The sequence below is a fragment of the Centroberyx affinis genome, unplaced genomic scaffold, assembly GCF_046629955.1.
Source record: "Centroberyx affinis isolate AG114_WGS23_722 - 3 ecotype Tasmania unplaced genomic scaffold, CSIRO-AGI_Caff_v1 ptg002311l_1, whole genome shotgun sequence".
Classification (NCBI taxonomy): Eukaryota; Metazoa; Chordata; class Actinopteri; order Beryciformes; family Berycidae; genus Centroberyx; species Centroberyx affinis.
Genome location: NW_027280583.1, coordinates 78,766 through 102,031, shown reverse-complemented (window position 1 = coordinate 102,031; position 23,266 = coordinate 78,766). Strand labels below are relative to the sequence as shown.

Here is a 23,266-nt window from a genome sequence, read left to right as displayed (position 1 = left end):
AGAATGTGAATGGTTTTTTTTAACTGTTTAAGTGTTTTAGGGTGGATATTTGCTTTAAATCCATCATCTTTTTGCATATTTTTCCACTTATAAAAAGTTGCATTCCACTATCATATTACCCAACTGTTTAGTGTGAATTCAGTTACTCCACATACATACAACAGATTGTTAACTGAGCTGCGATCAAAGGTGCACGGCTCATTTGTTTCCACTTCTTGGGAAAAAAAATAAAATAAATTCCACTTGAAAAACGGTGGAGAGGGGACTGTTGTGGTCAGTCTGAGATAAAACTATTTGTAAGCATCTGAGCCAATAACAGAATTCAGAACAAACTTAATGGGGCCAAGAGAAAACGGTGGGTTTATAGAATAATATCTGAATAAAAACAGTTTCTGAAACATTGAGTAACTTCTATTTAAAGCAATGTGTACAACTGTTGAGTGACTTGGGCCTAGAGTGACACCCTTTGCACATTCAACCTATCCACTCTGCTCTTGTGTGTATCAGAAATATATGCATTTGACTCCGATTCATAAATTTGGTCGTCAGTAGAGCTGGAAAAACATTGACAGTGCCATACCGATATTTGGTATCAAAATCAATCATTAAATACTGAAAGGAATTTCAAAATAGCAGATTTTTACAGAAGAAGAATTCCAGTTTTCTTCTGAGAATCTGCGCTAAGGAAAAGAAGTCGAAATATGGTCGGATTTTGTTCAGGAAAGCAGACGACATGCGCAAACGTTACACTGAATTTAGTTTTCTCCATCACATAATGAATGGTGCCGACATCCAATCAGTGCCGCAGGAGGGATCTCACTGTGGTGGGAGATTACATTTTTTAAGCAAAGCTGAATTAAAAAAAAACAAAACAAACAAAAACAACTGCACACACACACACCGACTGACAAGTTTTCTCATTTAACATCTTGATTGTACAATGCTCCAGTTTCTCAGGGTACAAATCGAATAGGCGCCTAGGTGAGAATAACTTTCATGGATTCCTCAAACGCACACTGTATCAGCCAGTCAATACCTCAAAATCAATCAACTATCAACTATCAACAATCAATCTATCAACCAACCGGTTCATCAAGCCATGGAACAACAACAACCACAATACTCTCCAACCTTAACTTTGTACAAATCCTGTAAGACAGACTAGGGCTGGGCGATATGGACCAAAAATCATATCTCGGTATTTTTAGGCTGAATGGCGATACACGATATATATCTCGGTATTTTCTATGAAGTGGGTTAAATGTTCAGTTGTAAGTAGGGCTGGGCGATATGGACAAAATCAAATATCACAATATTTTTAACCAAATACCTCGATATCGATATTGCGACAATATTGTAGGGATGACTATTGGTGCTTTCACAAAATATTTACACAATGAGATATTTGATAAATAATCATCAGTAATGTGGATATAATGACTAAGTGGGTAAAGGCAAATAATAGAACAGCTAGAACAGTCTGGTAAGTTCAGAAAATGACATCACTTTACTGTAATGCAGCCTTTAAAACCAGGAAAAAACAACACTTATGCCATATCACGATATTACGATATCCAAAATCTAAGACGATATCTAGTCTCATATCACGATATCGATATAATATCAATATATTGCCCAGCCCTAAGATAGACATACTCCAGGTAGCAGCTGAAAGGCAGTAGAAGACTCGTAGAAGCAAGCAGCACCTCCACCAAAGCTCTGCTGAAGACACTGCTGCATTCTTAACACCCTGAAACAAATGGCAAACCACAACTTTCACAAAACACAGCGAAAACAGCACAGCTTTCAAACAGCATTTTGTGACCTAAGCCACTTAAAAAGCCTGAAAGAACTACAAATACAAATTGCACTCACCAATCTCAAGTCTCCTGCTGTAACCAAGTAGCTGTTGACATGAAAATGTAATCCACAATGAAATGTCCAATAAGGTCAGCGGGCCTCTGGTCTTCAATTACAGAAAAGAAGTTTGTTTTCTTTCTTTTACAATCCTCTGTTTCCTTTTCCTTTCATTTTAGTTTCCAATTTCCAAGGGGATCAATAAAGTGTTATCTTATCTGATCTTATGTTAGTGAAACCAATTTGTGTTTTTTCTCCACTGTGGCGCTGTTTACCTTTGAGCTGACAAGTCCAAGTGAAGTGACGTTTTTTTTGAGTGACACTATAGCTCTGTTTCATTAGTCATTTAACCGGCCCTCCTTCACTTCCCCTCGGCACTTGGTAATACGTAGCACCATGCGTAACGCGAGTGGCCACTTGCAGAGCTGGGGTGCAGGGTCCGAGGGGGAGCAGAATATTTGAAATGGAATGCACTTTCCCTTAAGCAGGCCTAATAATTAATAATAAGAATAAATAATAAAAATTACAAAGAACAATGAGTAATGAAATATTGCAGATGAGTTCATTTCATAAATATGTCTACATCCTCTAAATTTTGTTTGTTTACTTGCATTTATATATATCACCTGTTCGTGCACCGGAATTGACGGACGATCACAATGCATCCTGGGAAATATGCGCTTGTGAAGTCTACATCGTTGTTGACTCGCTCCCTCGGCCCTTGAAGGGAATGACACTTAAGATGGAGGAGGGGATTCCCTCGAGGGAAAGTGCCGAGGGAAAGTCAACGAGTGCCGGTTGAAACGACTAGTGAAACGCACCGCATGACCAACTTGGCAAGAGACACCAAAAATATTTTATTTAGTCTTGCAAAGATTAATATGCATGCATTACCTCTTGATCTATCTTGATCTATCTTAAATGACATTTTCATTTAAGAGAGATCACTCATAACTTGCTGCTCGGTCTTTCCCACTCTTTGGGAGTGAATGAGTAACAAACTGGACTCCAGTGGATGATTAATCATCATCAAAATTATTCTAGATATGGTATCATCTTATTCAGACTTCTTTGCGTTTGTGCTTTTGACTACATGATCATAAACAAAAGCAAATATCAAATATATAAAGTTCTTTACAGGTGGGCCTTCTAGGATCTTCTTGGATTATGCTGCAGCTGTATGGAGGATATTTATGGAAATGTTTTGCCCTTTTTGAAGCCTAAAGGACTCGCCTCCATTTACTGCAATTGTTTGGAAGAAAGCTTCTCCGGCAGTGAGCCTGGAGAACTCCTGGTAAGATATATGAAGAAACTGGCATGAGGAGGAAATTAAAATTTTTGGGTGAACTATCCCTTTAAGATGTACCTCAAGTCTCCATCATGCAATGAAACACAGACTAAACTAATTAATTACAATCAAACTATTTTCTGGTCACCATCTGTGTGTTGTGTGTGCATGTGTGTGTGTGTCTGTGTTTACCTCCTTCCTGCAGGTCCTGCAGAGGCCACAGCACGCTGTAGGTCAGCTGGCCCTGTAGGTAGAAGAAGGGAGCAATGCCGCAGCTGGGCTGGTCCGAGTGCTGCACCTGGGAGCCAAACTCATCCATGATGTACCAAACCGGCACCTTCTCCTCCGCCGTCTGGGCCCCGAAAACACAGCAGGAGGGGGAGAGTGGAGCAGGGGAGGACAGGGAGAAGGAGGGAGAGGATTAAGAGTTATTGTTAGGCAGCTAGACTTCGCTTTCACTTGATGTGTTTTTTCTCCCACTTGCAGCCATTTTGCGGCGGACATTTAGCTCCCGTCTTAGGAAGTAGTCAGTTTAATGGAAGAAAAATGAGAAATGGATCCATGACAAAAATGGTAGTGAGGAAGAACTGGGTTTAACCTCTTCCACCCTGCATACACACTCATGCATCATTACAAATAAGCTTTGTTCAAACCCACAGAACTTTATTTTAAATTTCCAAAGACACCAAACATGTCAGGCTGAATTTTTTCCATTGAGGTAATGGTGCAGCAATAAAAAAATGGCAGCTTGGCCTTGAATATTTCACGCGATATAAGCAGCTATAGCTCCAATGAAGCACTGGAACGAGCAGATATAGAATATGTGTGAGGCACTGTTGTACAGCGTGGACAATTTTTTTTTTTTCCTAACTTTGAAGCTACTTAAGGGGGATTTTAAAGGAGAAAATCAGGGTGCAAAAGTGTGGAAAAAAATGTCTTTAGGGTTAGTGTATATGCTTAGTGCAGAATATTGCTTAACATACTGTATGTCCATCATGTGAACTCAGGTGATAACAGGTGAAGCAGAAAGGTTGCAAGATACTGAAAGTGCTGATGAAGGTGCTGCACAGTTTGTGTGGCAGTGATGTGAACACCAGACGTTGCTTTGTCTAGTGAATCTTTATCCTTGTAAGTGTTTGGCCTTTTGCATAAAGGTTTTGTTAAAGTGACTCCATTTCAGAGAACTGAAACATTCCTTCTGCTGCGTACTTCTCTTCTCCATGACGCATGCATCATTAAAGTGATGTTGAACTCAAAAATCACATTTCTAGCACACAAACGAACGCAAACAAAGCAGATTCTGACAAAATATATATATAAAAAAACTAGTCATGCTGCTGAATTGTGTTTAAGTGACATCGCTTTCTTCATGTTTATTAAACCTTTCAGTTTGAACATGTGTAACACCGAAATCCGGACGGAGGAACCTTATGCTGACGGAACAAAGAAAAATAATAAGTTTACCAATAATTGTAAAAAGGCAAGAAATGTGAGACTCGTGTGGGAAAAATATTACATTTCATGATTGTAACGTTTAGAAGTAAATTTGCCTTATGACCTATTGTCATGATGAAGGACGAATAGTTTAGGGACGTGTGATTATATTATATATATGCTGTGAAATGTGTTAGAAGCATGGGACATTACTGCGAGAAGATGACGAACAATGAACTGTGTGTTTGTCCATCTGGGATGCAAATCAACATCAACTGCCTATCTCAGATTTACATAGTGTGCTTACTCCCAACTGGAAAGAGGAAGCTCTAACGCCAAAAGAAGAGACATGGTTATGCAGATCCTGTGCCGATGACAAAGGTTATCTTGCAACACCCACACATGCCCTTAGACTTGTTTCTTTCACTGTATAAAAACTACAACACTGATAATCCCTTTCAGAAAACTACTGACCTTGTTGTCATGTACTTCTCCCCATTGCTGCATGAATAAAGAATTGATTCATCACATCTACATTGAATTATTCTTCTGAGACTTAGCAACTCTCTTACAAATAGAAGAATTTCCCTCACACTCGTTTATATACTGGCTGAATCTGCTTTGTCAAAGTCTTGTCATCCCACCTTTTTTCACCTATTTACAATTGTTGATAAACTTACTATTTCCATAAGATTCATCCGACCGGATTTCGCTGTTTGTTTATGTGCCAGAAGTGTGATTTTCAGGTCTGTTTCTCCATATAATGGCAGTGAATGGAGAGAGAAAAACAACACAATTCTCCAATCTCCTCTACCAGAGCAACAGATAACAGATAATCACTGATTTGGGGGTTTTATCATGGAGGAAGATACACAACCCAAGGTACTAGTAAAGTTCAACATCACTTTAAAGAGAACACTGAATCGAGCGATGGCAAAAATAGACGTTATTTCGATTCTATTATTCTTCAAAGGGGGGAAGGGAGGTGGAAAGATGCGTTTCCCATCATACCCCCTGGGACAGCTGGTAGGTCTGGTTGTACTTCCACATGCGCTCCATCACCAGCTCCACCGTGTCCGGGTCGGGAGCCTCTCCGTGGAAGTCCAGCCCCATGAGGGCCGCCATCCTGGGCAGCAGGCCGGGGATCTGCTCCAGCTGCTGCCGGGCGTGATCCACGCGGTACGTCCACGCATGGTCCACCAGGAAAACACTGCAGGAGGAGGGTGGACAGATGGACAGAAAATAAAAGCAATGATTATTATAAAGACTCTAAAAACAACATGGGAATTTGGCCTCTCCTTCTCCGAAAAGGTGGAGGTGGCAGCACAAAAATGCAATATTTATTCTCAGTTGTAATTCATTCCCAAAGACAGCTCAGTTCAGCTATCCTGATTAAAGTCTAAAGTTTCATCTTCCATAGTAAAAGATGTCTGTAAAAGTAAGAACAAAATCCCTTAACAACAAGGAAATCTGTAATGGTGACGGCCATTTATAATAAATCATGGCATTAGTAAACTAAACACTGATACATCTGTTGATTGTTGTAATGTGAATTAATGCGGATAAATACTTCCATTATTATTCTTTCTTATTCTATGTGGGATTCATTATTCTCCCTCATGTATTATCTCTGACCTTGTGAGGCATTATGTCATAAATATTTTCCTGGCTCCTTAATATCTGCCTGAGCTGTAAGAATTAGTACAAATCCAAATTCCTCACACTCACCTGCTCCTCACATTATTTAGAATTAAAGACCATATTTTGAATTTAGGTTTAGCCAAATGGAAATATGCCTATTTGGTCTGCTTTTTTGTAACCTAAATGGAATGATAATAGACTCTAGCGCCCTCACCTGGTCGGCTCTGAGGCTTGCAGCCCGCTGTCCCGGGTCACCACCACCTTACAGGTGATCTCTGCTGCAGGATTGTCCCTCCGCCTCTCCCCGTCCTCTGCATCCTCCTGCTCGCCTTCTGCGTGGACCTGCATGATCCCGAACACTTCCCCGGCATCATAAATCTAGGACAGACATCAGATCACTTTATGAATGAGAATAAATAGGAAAGAATACAGAAACCTAACGTCTATTCAAAAACCTATCAAAAATGTTAAAGTTTACTTCTTTTCCTCCGTGTGCCCCTGTTAGAATCCGATTTAAAACGTTTTAGGAAGTGTTAGGGTCCACTCTTCAATTCGGCATACATTCAATACTCAAAGAAGCACTCGTTTCAATAAAATATAAGTTTTACAATTGGTCTGCCTCCTATTTTCTAACCCCAAAATAGCCTAACTTCACAGTAATTGTCGGTACCTGTGAACCAACTATAAAGGTTGAAATTGAAATAGCATGCTGCTTGGTGTATTATTTGTATGCCTTGGAAAAGTTCTTAAGTCATGTTCTATCCGATGAGTACATTTGCCGATAAGCAAGAAAACTTTGAGCTGCCAGATTTGTGAATGGAGTTCGGCGCTAAAGTCTGAACATATCGGGGCTCGTGTTGCAACGGTACTCGCAAATGTCAGCTAACTATCCAGTCATAACACAAGATAATGTTGTATTCTAATTGTTAAGTGAGGATAATGAATGATCCTGTCACATCAGCATGTCTGTTTTGCACAGCATTAATGTTTCGTTGTTAACACTAACTAGGTAGCATGTTAGCTAGCAGGGTTCAGACCTCGTTGACAATTTTGTAGTACAGGCTCTTCCAGTAAATTTGGGGTATTCTGGAGGCGTGCAGTGCCGCAGCGTGCAAAGCCAGGAAAGCATTAAACTCCTCGTTCTCGTCTCCATTCATTATCCCGGTGTTTGTTGGCATTGTGGCTAGCTGTGGGTGTTTTTCACGTGTTGGCAAGGAGCGAACCAGGAAGTCGGGAGTTTGACAGCTGAGCGAGCAGTGCATTGTGGGGGGATTGCACTTAAACTGGGAAAAGTAGACCTGAGCACCTATGATGTTTTTTTTCTGCAGCTCTCTGCTTCAAAAACACATCTTCAAACCTGGGAACTGCCCAGTAGAACCAACAGTTGGACTGGAACAACTGGGAGTTGGGTGCCTTGCTCAAGGGCACCTATAGCAGTTTTTGAGGGAGAGGAGAGTGTTTCTTATGTTCTCTTTCCCTGTCCAGATTTCACCAGCTGGTCTGGGATTCAAACCTACCACCTGCCACAGTTTGATGCACCTTCCCCTACTGATTGTGCAAGCATGGGTGAAGAAGAAATGTGTTGGTTTCTAATCTCAACTGGTAATTATTGCAGGAAATCACTCATTACATGTAGCTTACATTACTCCCCACATGTAAGGAAATAAAAGTATCACATTTTCCTTTTTTGTTTTAGACAGGAGAGGATATTTGAGAAGGGCACATCCAGGAAAGAGTGAAATCCTGATATAACAGCATTCTTTCAGAACAGCATTCTTTCATCTTAGAAATATTTGCAAACGGCCCTTCCTAACCCAGAACGTTTGTTACAAGTAGCCTAGACTTCTGCAACACCCTTTTTACCAGCCTCCCTAAAAAGTATATCGAGAGGCTTCAGCTTATCTCAAACTCTGCAGCTAGACTTTTAACAAAAACAAGGAACCGAGAGCATATCACTCCGGTTTTAGCCTCATTGCACTGGCTCCCACTGTCCTTTAGAATCGATTTTAAAGTTCTTTTACTTGTATACAAAGCTCTTAATGGCTTAGGACCATCAAGATCCCTCAGGTCCTCTACTGCTGGTTTGTTGTACAAAATCCCACTGAAAAGAAGATTGGGGGTGCAGCCTTTTTTTTCTTCTTTTTTTTTTTTAACTCTGCTCCTAAACTGTGGAACACCCTGCCAAAGAATATTAGACAGGCTCTGTAAGCATTTTCAAACGTCTGCTAAAAATGTATCTTTTCAGCTTAGCTTTTAATCAGCCTTCATTTTAACTGTTTCATTTGATTGTGTGCTTTTATCTTTCTATTTTACTTGGATTTGATTCCTTTAATGCAATACATTTTGCTTGTTATCTGTTTTTTGTTTTTTTAAATCTCCCTTCTATTGATGTAAAGCACTTTGAGCTGCATGTTGTCTATGAAAGGTGCTATACAAATAGAGGTTATTATTATTTTATTATAATAATTCAGTCCAGGTGACCAGGGGAATGTGTGGCTCAATCCATGGGGGTCTTGACCACTGCACCAGCTCTCTGAGTAGAGGAGTTCAATAAGAAAACAAACACATTCAAAAACTATCCAAATTCATACCAGGTTTAACCACAGTACTTTCTTATTATGTACGTTCTTATTAAATAGTAATTATTGAACTTGGAATAAAAACTTAGAAGTCTCCACTCAAAAACAGAACACCAGACCAAATTTTGAAATTGTTCAAATTTAAAACAGAATATCACAGTGTATGAACAAAAAATGATATTCAAGTGATAAGCAACAAGAAAAATAGGTTCACAAGTTGAAGGTCAGGCAATGTGCACTGATAACATTGACATACAGAGATGTAGATGCCACACTGCAGACATTTTCAGTACTGCACCTTGCAGTAACACTGTTGCACTACAGGTCTGGGTGGCATCAGTGTTTTGAATTTGGCAATTTTAAGTCAAACGAAACAATGAAACCAATAGAGGCTTTGCAGTTGTGTCACAAATCTCCAAACAACCACATCTGGCACCATCATGGAGGTCCATTAGAGAAATGACTTAAGCCTAATGCACAAATAATGGGTAAATATATAAACACTGGACTAGAAAATGAAGGATGCTTGAAAAAGATTGTTGTGGTGTTGGTGTAGGTCAAGTGAATGATGTTATAAGTAAGTAAAGTAAATGGTCTCATAAAATAGATTTGTTTCCAAATTTAAGTTGCTGTGACACAGTAAACTGTCTTGTCAGCTCAGTTAACCTGAACTAAAAGTTTCTGCCTGAACAGCCAGATATTAGTATTGTTAGCTAGCTAGCTAGCCAGCAGGCTAATTTAGCAAAACGACCAATTTTAATGTTAACATTGGTCCCTGTCAGAAAACAGCACAGGGATTAACCCTGTCTGTTGAATGCTGTTGAGATGAAGTTGTACGTTTAGAAACGCAACCGGCAGTTCACAAGATCTCAGGACCTCCAATATGGCCGCCAGAAGTTGCACTACGTCACCCGAAAGCCCTCTATTGGCACCTGGGGGTATCGCGTAACCGTGACGACCAACAGACACGATGAAGAAGACAAACAGACAGACAGAGAGAGAGGCACTTGAGAAGAAACAACAGACTTGATTCAGTAAAGTTATATTCAGCACATACTTCCATTTTGTCAAAGATAAAGCTGGTGCACTGGAATGAGGAATGAATGCTACATCTGAACGAATTTAATACAGACAACTAGGTAGGTCGAGTTGTAGTTAGTTGGTAAAACTAGACACGTTGCCGTGTCACACGATAAAACAGGTCATAAAACATCCTGAGAGAGTAGTGACACTGTCAGCACTCATTAAAACACAACGCACTTGGTGCAGCCTGGAGTGTTCAGAGTCAGAGACGTCACTGTGTCCATAACACCAACAAAACCATCGGCCATTGGTTCAACCACACGGATTCATAAGTTCGATCTCATCTGTCAAATTACTGTCCGGCTCCTCACAGATCTCCTCTAACCAGACGTCAGGACTGATCAGGAGCGGGAGAGAGCTGGAATATGATAAAAGTGTCCGGTCCCGTGTCTTTTTCACTGACTGGGGGGTTCGTCCCGCGAGCCGACAAAGAAGCAGACCTGTCGAGGAGAGGGGCTGGGTGTGAGGGGGGTGCTGGGAGGGTGGTGGTGGTGGGACGAGGAGGAGGAAGAGGAGGAGGAGGTAGAGTTGGGGATTTCCCAGTAGTTGCTGTGCAGGTCCAGGGCGGAGAGAGCCACGAGCTTGTCTCTCTCCACGCGTCCGTCGCTCTCCGCAGACGGGGGCAGGCTCAGGCACTTCCTCAGGTACGGCTCACTGTGGAGTCGAACACACGGACGATTATTGGTTTGTTTCATTCATTTCAAAACAGGCTGCTATAAGAAAAGACTCTGAGATGCTGCAAGAAAGGCAGTACTGAGGAAGGAAAACAAAGAAAATATAAATATAAATTAAATTGTGAAGCTTTTGGTCCTACTTGAGTTTCATCAGGACATACAGTCAGTGCAAATATATGGGCAGGTATATGTAAGAACCGCCTCAAACAGCCTAATCAATTGTGCCACATATTCTTTTCTAGTGATCTTTTTCAGAGTTTTTGTAGTTTTATAAGGATATACTGCACAAATATATCCATCGAGACAAACAGCATATAGTGCACAAAAGCCATACAGAAAGCAGTACATACATATTTACATATTTACACATAGGGACAGTTACATGCGCAAACAGTGGTCATAAGCTATCATCAAATATATGTATGCAGTACCTAAAAAAACTCTGTTTACAACACAGCTTTCATATCGAAATCCTCATTTAAGCCTAAGGGATGCATGTAGGACCGAAAGCTTGATAATTTAATCAAACGTTTTTGCTTTTTTGCTTTGATAAAGTTTGCAAAAGCCGTTTTTGATGTGCGCTGGTGAAGCAGCTTGCTCTGAAATGTGTTAGTTAATATGAGATGAGTGAGGAGATCAAGTTGCCAGATCCTGAACCTTTTTGCCTGAGCACACTTGAAATGTTTTTTATAAAGCGTCAGCATCTCGCTACAAGATTCAAATACATTCTGTAGACTCTATCCAAAACTCATGAATAAGGCAGTAGTCATCTATAGGCCTGTGCCAATACTGATAATTATTAAAAAGATGAATACGTTCTAAACAGTACTGTACTAGGCTTCAATTAATTAAAAACAAATTTATCATATCAATCATTTGACATTTGACTGTTGACATTCCACTTTCTTAAAAAACAAAATAATAAAATGCTGGTGTAGCTTATAGAAACTGTAAGGACACAAATAAAAATCCAAATACAGACAGTATCTAAAATAAACAAAGCACTATACTGTCCTGCAGCCACTTTAACTCAATCAGTAACATGAATAAAACATGTATTAGAGCACTCCCCCTTTTGGAGAAAATGTCCTCACCATTATTGTTTTACATATACACAGTACTGTGCAAAAGTCTTAGGCACATGTAAAAGAAAAAAAGTAAAGCGAAGATGCTTTCAAAAATAATTAAATGAAAAGTTTCTAAATATCAAAAAATGTACTATAAAGAGCAGTACACTGACACACTAATGCAGAAAAAAATTAATAAACATCTAAGAATTTATATAAAAACTCTTGGATGCCTAAGACTTATACACAGTAATACCGGCGGTTATTGTCCCATCCCCAGTCATCTCTTACCTGTTGGGGTTTGCTGTTGCTCCTCTCCAGGTCTGTCGGTACACGTCGCCCGCCACCCCAAACAGCCAGCGCACATCAGCGGGCACCTCGGGGATCCACTCCACAAACCTGGGCCGGGGCAGAGCGGGAATTACAGACTGTCAAGGTACAGGTGAGAACTGGTAGCTGCTGCGGCCTCAAGGCACCGCAGTTTTAGCTTGCAGCCCTAAATGTAAATGTGGGATGTGTGGAAACCGGTCTGTGAAGTGCGGTGCTCTTTTGCTTAAAACTGAAATATTAATAAAATAACTTCTGTTGACGCTCTGGGTGCTAAAAACTTGCTTATGATCTCAGTGCAGCACCACTCTTATCCCTGAAGATAATGGGAAAAAGAAGAAACCAGTGCTGTAAAGCTAAGTTCCTGGTGGACACAGAGTCTCAGCCATGTACGTCTATATCTTGACCACTAGAGGGAGTCTCTGTGTAATGCATTAATTGTTAGTTAAGCCAGGAAACTCTGCATATGATTACACTGGCACTTTTTAGGTTTGCAGTGGAGTGCAGTCTTGCTTGTTTGAAGCCGACAGCACTGCCACTCGCTTGCTGGGAACACTACCAAATGCGGGCTGTGTGTGTGTGTGTGTGTGTGTGTGTGTGTGTGTGTAGGACTACACTCACCTCTGGGCCACTGAGTAGGCCGACTGGACTGGAAGTGTGTAGGGCATGAGCATGTAGGAGGCCACTCTCATCGGCAGCATCTCCGACACCTTGGCGTACAGGCCGGGCTTGTCTTGGCAAGCTTCACAGAAAACTGACACACACACAGACACCAGGACATATAAGTCATCAGCTGACATAATGACATCATTATAAAGATATCAGTTAGAGGGGCATTACGTAATATATGATCTTTGACCTCTATTGGCGATCAGTAGGAATTGCAGCAACATTGATAGAACTTATCTCCTCCTACACAAGTCTGTGGCACAGCTTTCCACAAACGATTTCACATAGAGACAAGTAAGATAACAAAATTAGGAGTGGAGATCCAATAAAAATGTCTCATGAAGAGGTGATATATCACCATGCAAAATACTGGAATAATAATACTGCTTTGTCATTTGCATTTTTGGCTTGAGGACAAGGCTTTTTATGCTTCGTAGCTGAAACGCCTTGCTGGTCGCTTGCTCATAGCAATCGCGGGGGATTGGGAGTAAAGTTGGGTGATTAAGTACAGAATGTTTTCATATGGATACATATGATAATATGGCTTACATATGCAAAATCACATGTTAAATAATCAAGCTGATGTTCATTGCATTGAACTGCATGGTAATGTTAGGTGTGATGTCAAAAAAACTCAAATAAAATATTTCATACCTCATTTTGTCTCAGTTTTTAAATATAATTTGCTTGCTATCATCAATTTAGACAGCAGAATTGTGTATCACGATATGACAATATCATCATATCATCATGATATGGTTCCACTGAAAAACGATAAATGATAATATTGAATTATTGATCAGCCCTAATTGGGAGTGTTGTTTTTTTTTATTTCAGTGTGTGGGGACTCTTTGTTCCAAAACAAGAGTACAGGCCGGTGGAAAGTGACTTGAAAGCCTGAAATCTCAGCATTTGGTAGAGAAATCGTTGAGTCACTGGTATTGATAGACAACCCTATCAACCCCCCACAGATATATTATGGCCATTTTGTGCTATGGAGAAGTAAAAAACCAAATACTGCCGCAGTGACATTAATGGGCATAAACTTCCCTCAAAGCCAAGAGAGTCTGAGACGACCTCCCACCTTTCTTGATGTGCGTTGGCAGGTCGATCTGCTCATCCAGCCACCAGTGTTGCTTGCGCAGCAGGTGGAGCCGCCGCAGCACCCACTCCTTTGTGGTTTCGGTGTGTTTGCAGCAGCAGGTGGGCGGGGGCTCCGAGGGGGCGGGGCCAGCGGTCGGACACTCCAGCAGCAGCAGGTCTGCCGTCACAAACATGACATCACTCACATGTTGCAAAGGTTGAGCTATTTATAAACGGCGATGAAGAGATAGAGGCTGATAGGGATACAACGCAACTGGGTATGATATGTAATCACAAAACGATACATTATTGGAGAGTCATCATGGTGCCATAACACTAAGATACTCACTGTTGTCTTCAAGGAACCGCAGAGCGTCCTTGTAACCGTTCTGACACATCTCTGCCATTACCTAGCGAAAGAAAGAAGTAAATCTTATGTGAGAAAGACACTGAATCAATAAAGTGCACGAAAGGGAGAAAGACCTGGGAATAAATCTGGGTGGGGAACTATGGAGTGACTTGTGCAGAGATGGTGTCACCTCTACTTTAAACTCTAGATATAGATTGATAAAATTTAAGGCTATAAGGCTCACAGAAATTTTGCTGGCCATTGCTTAAAAAATTTATTGTGTTAAAATAGAAATCAGATGCCCCGCTCCCAATTGGAATGTGGCTCTCTGAAATTAATAGCTGTATACCCCTAGAGAAAATAACTTACTGGTTGAGGAATAAGAGTAAAACATTTTACAAGATATGGCAACCCTTTGTGGATTATATGGAAAACCTCCCATCGCACCAGATTGATTGTGCCTCTGTATAGTCTTCCTGCATTGATGATGTGCTTGACCATATGATTCTTGAGGTGAGAAGTTGCCCTGTGTCTCTCAATGTTTTGTTTATTTATATTATTTTGTTGTTATTTTGGAAGGTGTCTATTTGATTTTAACTTTCATTTGTTTATTGTTTGCTGTCTTGTTGACTTTGTACAGTCGTTTGTTGGTTATATGCTGTTTGTTATTGTGTTTGGCTTTGAAAAAGCAAAATAAAATATAAAAAAAAATAAAAATAAAGTGGACGAAAAAGAAATATCCATGACTTCTAAAAAAAAAAATCCACGGAAATTATGGGAATGTCTGCGCCCCGAAAGACTTTTAAAAGAAGTCTACTTACAGAAGAGTTTAAGAAAGACTTCTTACAAGTCTTTGAGCGCTGCCATTCTTCTGTTTTTCATAGATATTTCTTTAACATTTTTTTTATGTCTTTTGGAGTGCTGCCATTCCCATGTTTTTCTTAGATTAGATTCTATAATCTGTTTATAGTTCTTGGCAAAGCACCAAGCAGGAGGGTGATATGAAGAGATGCACCTGAGATACTTTATTCAGTATTAATGTCTGATAGAAAGTCAACAGCAGATCTTTTCATTATCTAACTTATAAATCTGTAAGAGAATCATCATCTTATTGGTTAATGACATGTCCCATCCCTGTCACTGTGGTACCACCGCATCCTCAGAGTCAGTTTGTTATTGCACAAGTGCAAACGTTTCAGTAAAAGAGGTAAAGCTGACATCAGCAGAGGTTCTTACAGCTCCCGCATTGGCCGAAACAGTCTGACTAGGGGTCGCAGGTCAGAATACACAGTTTGCTCCGTTATCTGATGTTCAAATTCTTTGTATTTCTACATCGGTAATGCATGAGCCAAGATGCGTGTGTGTTTGCAGTGAGTAGTTCATATGGGCTGATTAAACGTCATTATGGTGTGTGTGTGTGTGTGTGTTGACAGCTTGAGTGCGTATGAGCAGATTAGTTTCCCTGCGGTTTTTAGGTCGTGTGGTACGGAGAGGCAGTTCCTCGTTCCAAGAATGTCGTAAGAACACACAGAGATTTGCGAACCGAATTACATAATCTTGAGGTCCAGACGGCACAGCACCCCACACACACACGTGAGGGGAGTGCTGAGGAGGCAGGCTGTACAATAACAACACAGCAAAAGAGATCTACCCCAGCAGGGTTGAAGGTCACCTCATCTGACAAGTTACCTAACGTCATCGCAACAAGAGGGAACAATGAGGGGAAACATGGGATAAGGGGGGGGAAAAATCGCAATAGGGAAATAGAACCAAAAGTACACCGAGCTTCTACTGATAACTGAGCGGTAAAGGGGGCAGTGGAGGAAACGGAGAAGGTGAAACAAAAAAGTAGTGCCGCAAAAACTATGACCCTTCCTTTGGAACGATTTTGGTCAAGTCTCGGTCGAACCAAGGCAAAGATTCTTGTACGCTCTCAAGTGGTTTGAGGTGTTAAGGGGCCGACAACATTTGTTTAATAGTCTGTATGTCACGCACAATATCTTAGACGCCACTGATTGGATTTTCATGAAACTTAAGGGAATGGTGCGTCTCATTTTGCACTGATAAGGGGCCTAAAGGGGCGCTACAATGTTTGTTTACTTGTTGGATTTTGCTGAAACTCAGGGGAATGATGCATCTCACCACTGCGTTTTCACATTTTCAATTTTTCATACACTGATCAGCCCAAAGGGAGGGGGGCACTACATCATTTGTTCGCTCATCCATGTGTCATGCGCAATATCTCAAGACTGATTTTGACAAAACTTGGGGAAATGATGCATCTCACCGCTACACTCCAGCATTCAAAATGACAAAATGACAGATCAAAACAAGGTGACATATTTGTTACTGATTGGCCCAGATGAGGACTTAATCATTCGTGGGGGAAGACATGTTTACTGTTATTCTTGTCAAACACTTTAAAAGTCATCAGTCTTCATCTTTTTGATCGCACCCTCTAGACTCCTACCTTGGGTTCTGGTGGGAACAAGGCCTTGCTGAGGCGGTACATGTTGCCCAGGTTCATCTGGATGCTGGTGTTGGTGAAGCGCAGCTCGTGGAAGCTGGTGGAGTTGTCCCGGGGACAGATGTCGCTCTCGCCCGAAAACGGAGAGATGGTGATGGTGTTCTTCAGCTCCGACTGGGGGAGGTTGTTGCTGATGCCCCCGTCCACGTAACGCTACAGAGGAAGAGATTGAGTCAGTGAAGAGATTTCATCCCTGCATAAGGTGGTGCTCACTTGGGACATTTGGCATCCGTCAAATTCAGAAACAAGTCTGCATTGAAACCAGCTAGGCTGCGTTGTTGTGGGCGGGGCTCCAAACCTTTTGAAGCAGTTGGTACAAATTTCATTGGCTGATATAATCCATTAGCGGATGATGTTTACCTGCACTCTCTCAAAAGTTCAGCAAGTTTCAACTTTTTTGACGGATTGGGTTGCGATATTTTCACGCAATGCATTTTCTATTTTTATTGAATTTATTTAACAGGCACAGATACAGTATACATAGAGAATTGTAGAACGGTATTAAAATGTAATGCATTTATAGCTACCGCTAATTTACTGTGAAGCCCCTAACTCGACACAAGCGGTTATTTGTATTTACAAATTTTGGTCACAAATTTGAAACCATTCCCATATTTTGTGGCCAGCACTTGCTCGGAGCTTGGAGTTAAGGCATCTCACACGAGACATTTCAGAAAAAAAAAAACACCATCTCAAATCATTACATCTCTCCAACACTAAAATCTTTGTAGGCATGAGTGAATGTAATGAAACGCTCCGGTCTCATTTCAAGGTCCGATCAGAAAATGAAAGGAAGGCTTTCTGATTTAATGCGCTTAAAATGTCATAGAGGGGGAATTAACCTTATTCTAAATGCCAGCTCTAAAATCCCATTCGGCGTGGCACAGACGCTGGCAGATGACAAAATGGGTGAAAAAATGCAGCCTCTGTGTTTTGTTTTCCTGTTTGAAAGGTCAGTCTGATGAAATATAGGTCAACGGGGAAATAGAGGGAAAGATAATGAAATGTGTATATTGAGATTCACACTATGCTTGTGTCTTCTGTTTGTTTTGATTGTGAAGAACTTTGTTTCAAAAAAGTGTTACACAAATTAAGTATTATTTTTAGACTATTATTCCTAGTGTTTGTCTATTCTCCCCTATGGTATTAGTCCAGAGGAAAACGTGACAATATGTGCAGAGTTAATGCACATTGAGGCACAGAGGTAATGAGTCAGCTGAAGGAGGCTTTAAGCCAGCGAGAGATCTAGGAAGTGAAAAGTACACAATGTACAGAATTCATTACCAAGCCCCGCAGCGGAGGGAGTTCTCTAAATAGCCGACTGTAAAACTGAATCCTGCAGCTACTTATAGGACACACTGTAAGCACTGTGGTCTTTAGGTTGAACTTTGTCTCCAGTCATCAGAGAGACCCGGACAACAGCCTCCATTCAGAGTGTGTGAAATACAGTTAGAAGACCACAGAGAGGCAGAGAGAGAGAGAGAGAGAGAGAGTCCAGGCTCGAATGCAGCACATGTTTCAGAGGATTGTCTCTCTGTCTCTTCTGCCCCAGTGACTCTTTCTGTCTGGACTCTGGTCCCAAGTGTCCGAATCCAATCTGGTGGATTTAGTTAGGATTCTGCCTGACCTGCCAAAGGAAATAGGACGTAGGTCTACGCACGGATTGACTACTGCTGGCAAACAGAGCAACACAGATAGACAAAGACACACACACTCACACCGTTGCACAATTTTTAGATAAAGTCAGTCACCCCTCCTGTTCACCGTCAAAGTCCAATAGCAGCTGATAAGTCAAAGTGAAGGCAAAAGTGGAGACAGAAACTAGGGCTGCACAATTATGGAAAAAATGGTAATGCAGATTATTTTGCTAATCGTGATAACAATTATCAATCATGATTATTTGGTTCTGTTTCAGGAAACAAAATTACTTTCTAACATTTATCTTCACTTTTTATCAGTGCAGTTTCTCAAAGTAGCAGCAGCTAGAAAGTCTTGTTTTGACTCTTATTCATTCTGGATCTTATTTTACAAAATTCAAATAATACATAAATTACTACTTTATTACTTTGGGGTGCAGCTACAACCCCAAGGCAAACTTTGCATAGAATCTGTACTTTTTTTTGTCATCTGGTTTAAAAACAAAGTATCTCATAAATGGTGCCGGTCTATGGCGACAAGGGGTTTATTGTTGTTGTCTCCGTTGTTGCTGTTGTTGTTGCTGTTTATGCAACACCAAGACAAATTCCTATCAACCATCTGTTGCATGGCAATAACATTTTTCTGATTCTGATTCTCCAAATGACAGATAATCATGTTCATTTTCCTCTCTAACGCTGCGTTTTTCCAAAGACGGTCTATGTAAGGTTTCTCTCTTTCTTTCCCACTGGAGCTACCTGCCTCTCCATCTTAACCTTTGTTTTGTGACATGGCTGCATGTTGCCCATTCAATGGTTGTGATTGGTCACATGTAATGTAAGATACAGGCTACCACACCTTTAACAAACACTTCAATATCGCCAAATGACATGACTATTAATCGTGGAAACATAAAATCGCGATATATGATTATCTACGATGAATTGTGCAGCCAAAGGGAAAACAGAGCTAGAATGTTGATGGGGGAATTCAACCAGAGACACCTACCACTCCTCTGAAGGACGGAGGGATCAGCCCGCAGTAGATGGGGATGAAGCAGCTACAGACCAGGGCCTGCGGACAGACAGAGCACAGGCTTAAACCAGAACAAATCCATGTCCTGTGGCATGCATCTCTCTTCACAGCAGCCCAGTCCGCCCCTCCAGATAATAACCCACAGACGCCCATGTCATAAACCAAGAGAAATACCTGGATGAGCTCTTCTTTGGAGCTGAAGTCAGACACCAAGATGTTCTCCCCGTCGGACACCCGGGTGAGGGAGACGCACAGCCGGCCCGAGGCCAGGGTGTGGGCGTCGGCGGGCAGGTCGCGGTTCAGGCCCAGCTTCAGCACCTTGACCAGGTTGAAGGAGGGGTGGAGGGGGCCCAGGTTCCTCTTCCTGGCCTCCTTCGCCACCTCGATCACATCTTCACAGCATTTAGCTAGGAGAGAGAGAGGGAGGGAGAGAGAGAGAGAGAGAGAGCGAGAGAAGGGGAGAGGGGGAGTTAGGGGGGACAGGACTTTGAAGATTCCCAGTCAATCTACAGCCAATGAAAACATGCTGACTTATTCGCAGAAGTCAGCATGAGTCAGTGACCGACAGTGAACTCAGTGAACTGTGAAGGGTGAGCTCACTGTCGAATACCGAGCCGCTGTGTTTCCCATTGGTTCAAAGCGCACAGGTCGATCTCCAACTCACGCGTGTCCCCGGCTTCCCGGTGACATCATGTCACTTTTTATGATTGCATGGGAGAGAAAGCGAAACGTTCGACCGAATCTCTCACTGACTCATGCTTTCCACGGCGAGACCGGGCATGTTGGCTTGCGATCCTGTGGTTTCATTCCCAAACTCTAACAGATACACACATACATTAAAGTCATTGTCTGCCCTTAAACCCTCTCTGTTAAGCTCAGCTGTCTGCTTCTGATAGATGGTCAGATCTTATTAGAGGCATTTGGTTAAGCATTGCTGTTCCTCACTTTGGATAGCGGCCAAATAAATATAGGTTACATCTAATCTTGTAGGCTACAGAGATATTAAAATTCAACCATCTATGTTTGGTGATAAATAGATTGGAATATTGAAAATATTATCACTATAACTCTAATAACTGAACTTACAGAAGATCCCAAATGAACCCATATTGCAAAAAATACATATATTTCACACTGACTCCAGAATATGTTTCAGAGATATGTTTGAAAATATTTTTTTAAAAATCGACAAAAGTGTATTTGTATATGTACATGACATTCAATTGAACACTGGATTGCATTGCCCTCCTATGTTTCAGATATGGAAACATATCTGAAAGTATATCCATAATGTATTTTGGCAGCTCTACATGCATAAATACATTTTTGGTCTATTTTTTTTAATATGCTGAAACCTATTTCTAAACATATTCGTAAGAAAAGAGATATTACAATTAAGTATCAATGTATGGCGATAAGTTGCTTGGAATATCTAAAGTATTATCATCATAACTCCAATTTGAACTTACACAAGATAACAAGTGAACCCATATTAGAAACATATACAGGCCTATATTTCAGATTCACTTCAGAATGGTTAGTTATATGCTTGTACATAAAATAGCCAAAAATGTATTTGTGCATTGTCCTCCTATGTAAAACCTATGAAAACGTAACTGAAAGTAAATCCAAGATATGTTTTGGCTAACTCTATATGAATAAATACATTTTACACCATATCTCTAACCCATATTGTGAAGCAGGCCTGTATGTGAAATGTATTTTTGTAAAAGAGAGGACTTGTGGAAATCCTCAACTGCTGCGTAAAAGCTTGCGTAAAACCTCAGGCTCCCCGGCCCGTACATGTTGTCTTACTTATGGAGGCTTGGCTGGCGAGCACCGCGGCGGTGAGGGCGCCGGCCGAGGCCCCGTACACCCGGCTGGCTCCCTGGACTAGGTACGGCGCTTTCTCCAGCAGACAGCTGGCCACTCCGATGTGGTAAATCCCCAGGAACCCGCAACCGGCGAAAGACAGGTTCCATCCTCCGTTTAGGTCAAACATGCCAGGACATGCCCCGGCTGGGGAGCCTCGTTTCGGGACAGATCGCTGACTGCGTGCCGCTGTTGTGGAAAGATCACACAGGCATCAGTCCTCCAATGATGAGAGCAGCTGACTGGCAGAGTTACAGGTAAACAACTGGTTCTATATGGGGAAGTGTCTGGAACGATAATGCTGCCTTCATGTGCTGTCGGAAATTTCAGAATTCCGAAGTGTACAAATGTGTTGTTTCCCTTAGCAGTGTGTCCTCGTTTTGTCTTCGGTGTGTGTTGCTGTTTTGCCACTGCAGAATGAAAGTAGCGTGAGGGAAATGCGCTTAATAAATGACAAGTAGAGTGATTTACAGCCTGACAAATTCCTGGACCCTTGTAGTTTGAGATAATATCGCAAACATGCGTGATCTCCGTTCATTACAATAGGTTCGGTAGGCTACTTTCATTATTTGTAATCCCGTGAAATGTTTTAAAACGTTGGTTTACAATTTAAAAAGCCAACGATAGGAAAACAAAATATGTAACGTTCATGGGTCAGAAGGTATAGAGGTCATGTCAACAACTGATTGCAAAAGGTATGTATTTTATTATTATGTAGGCCTATGTTGTTGTTTGACATTATGTTTAAATTATTAGTATTTTATTTTCACACTTTAACTTCCTGTGGTCATGCATATACAACACTTTTTGGTTAATAAATTGACTAAAATGTAATTTTCATGCCTGATGCAGACTTTCTCCTCTTCATTCTGTCTTATGAGTGGCTGCTTGTTCTCATATTTAGGACTTCAAAATTTGTACTGGGATTTACGAGGAGAACTTAAAGGCAACATCATTTACGGGGCGCATGATTGGCTGAGCGGCATCGCTGTCACTTCCCCTTTCTCCGTGAGAGCCAATCAGCAGTAGAAGGGCTGGATGAAGCGCAGTGAAGTCATTATTCGACTGACGCACGAAACAAAATGAAAATAACAAAAAATAAAACCCTGATAAAATAATAATAAACCCCCCCCCCCAAAAAAACGTACTACTCCTATTTCTTTACCGATTATTTACAGTATCTGCAACATTCCCACATGGTAATTCTGGGGACACAGAAATATGTAGATCATACTGTCTGTTCACTGTTTCTTTGGCCCTTGCACTCCTGTCTATCAGGGCTGTAAACCCACTTAACTCAGTTCACCCCTTTTGTATTTGTGGAATAGAGTTTACACTCTTGTTCAGGCTGATGTTATGACCTAAATTCAGAGTATTCGTCCTAGTAAACAGTATCAAACTGCTGCATGTTAGGCTCTATGAGGACAGGGTCTTGTAGGGGAAATCATAGTCTTAAATTAATGCTTTTCTGTTAAACTGGTTGATTTGGGTTAGTTGGGTTTTTACATTGGTGGTTGTTTGCCTTTTGATAATCACAGTCTGCAGGTTAAGGTGTACCCATCTTTTTATTTACCACATCACTGATTAATATTGATTGCTTGTAATGTTGGTGATTTAGGAATTGTAGGTTCCTTGTAAGTCACTGTGGATAAGAGCATCAGCTAAATGCCAAAAAACAAAATGCCATCACGAAAAATAACTATAAAATTAATTCTAGTAAATTCTTATAATGCATTTTAGAAGGACATTAGACCAATATGCCAACAAAACTAGAGACTATAGTATCCTAAGGGAAAATTATGATACCATAAAAGGTAAAAATATCATGATAAGGTCACTAACTCACTTTTGAGTACCAGAGACACTATAATCTTCTATATAAATATTATAGGAATATTAATATGTTATACCATAGGAGATACAAAATATCATGTACATTAAATTCACTACAAATTCACTATAAATCAATAGTGATTTTGCTTAAAGTGGAGATGTGTAATATTCCTACAAAAGCGTGGGCGCGCGCATCCTCGGGAACGGCGAGAGTGGTCCTGATGCTGAGGGCGTGCGCGCGCATTACATCACTTCTCTCCTGCGTGATTGGCTGAAGGTCAACTCATTCGCCAGCCGTAGCATCCGAAGCAAG

At 41.0% G+C, this 23,266-nt stretch overlaps 2 protein-coding genes across 2 annotated transcripts in view; both read right to left on the bottom strand.

Moving 5' to 3' along the window:
• The window catches only part of ttll12 (tubulin tyrosine ligase-like family, member 12), a 34,819-nt gene extending 27,421 nt beyond the window's left edge, over positions 1-7,398 (bottom strand). Inside the window, exons 1-4 of the mRNA XM_071533039.1 lie at positions 7,258-7,398; positions 6,435-6,598; positions 5,591-5,789; positions 3,338-3,497 (exon numbers count right to left, since the gene is read on the bottom strand). Of these exons, the coding sequence (XP_071389140.1) occupies positions 3,338-3,497; positions 5,591-5,789; positions 6,435-6,598; positions 7,258-7,398 (664 nt within the window). The remainder of the gene's footprint in view (positions 1-3,337; positions 3,498-5,590; positions 5,790-6,434; positions 6,599-7,257) is intronic.
• Positions 7,399-8,698: 1,300 nt separating this feature from the next.
• pnpla3 (patatin-like phospholipase domain containing 3) lies at positions 8,699-21,332 on the bottom strand. Its single transcript, XM_071533034.1, has 9 exons — positions 21,064-21,332; positions 19,423-19,655; positions 19,222-19,287; positions 16,522-16,731; positions 14,052-14,112; positions 13,704-13,880; positions 12,572-12,704; positions 11,915-12,022; positions 8,699-10,536 (listed from the first exon to the last, which is right to left on the bottom strand). Exons 1-9 carry the CDS (start codon positions 21,248-21,250, stop codon positions 10,278-10,280), a joined length of 1,434 nt encoding a protein of 477 aa, XP_071389135.1. The 5' UTR covers positions 21,251-21,332; the 3' UTR covers positions 8,699-10,277.
• Positions 21,333-23,266: the final 1,934 nt, after the last annotated feature.

Coding starts and splice junctions, on each gene's coding strand:
- pnpla3 (XM_071533034.1), bottom strand. CDS start 21,250: ATGTTTGACCTAAACGGAGGATGGAACCTGTCTTTCGCCGGTTGCGGG. Junction 12,023..12,571: donor GCCTACTCAGTGGCCCAGAG/GTGAGTGTAGTC, acceptor GCCCCGGCCCAG/GTTTGTGGAGTGGATCCCCG. Junction 10,537..11,914: donor GCAACAGCAAACCCCAACAG/GTAAGAGATGAC, acceptor TCGACTCCACAG/TGAGCCGTACCTGAGGAAGT.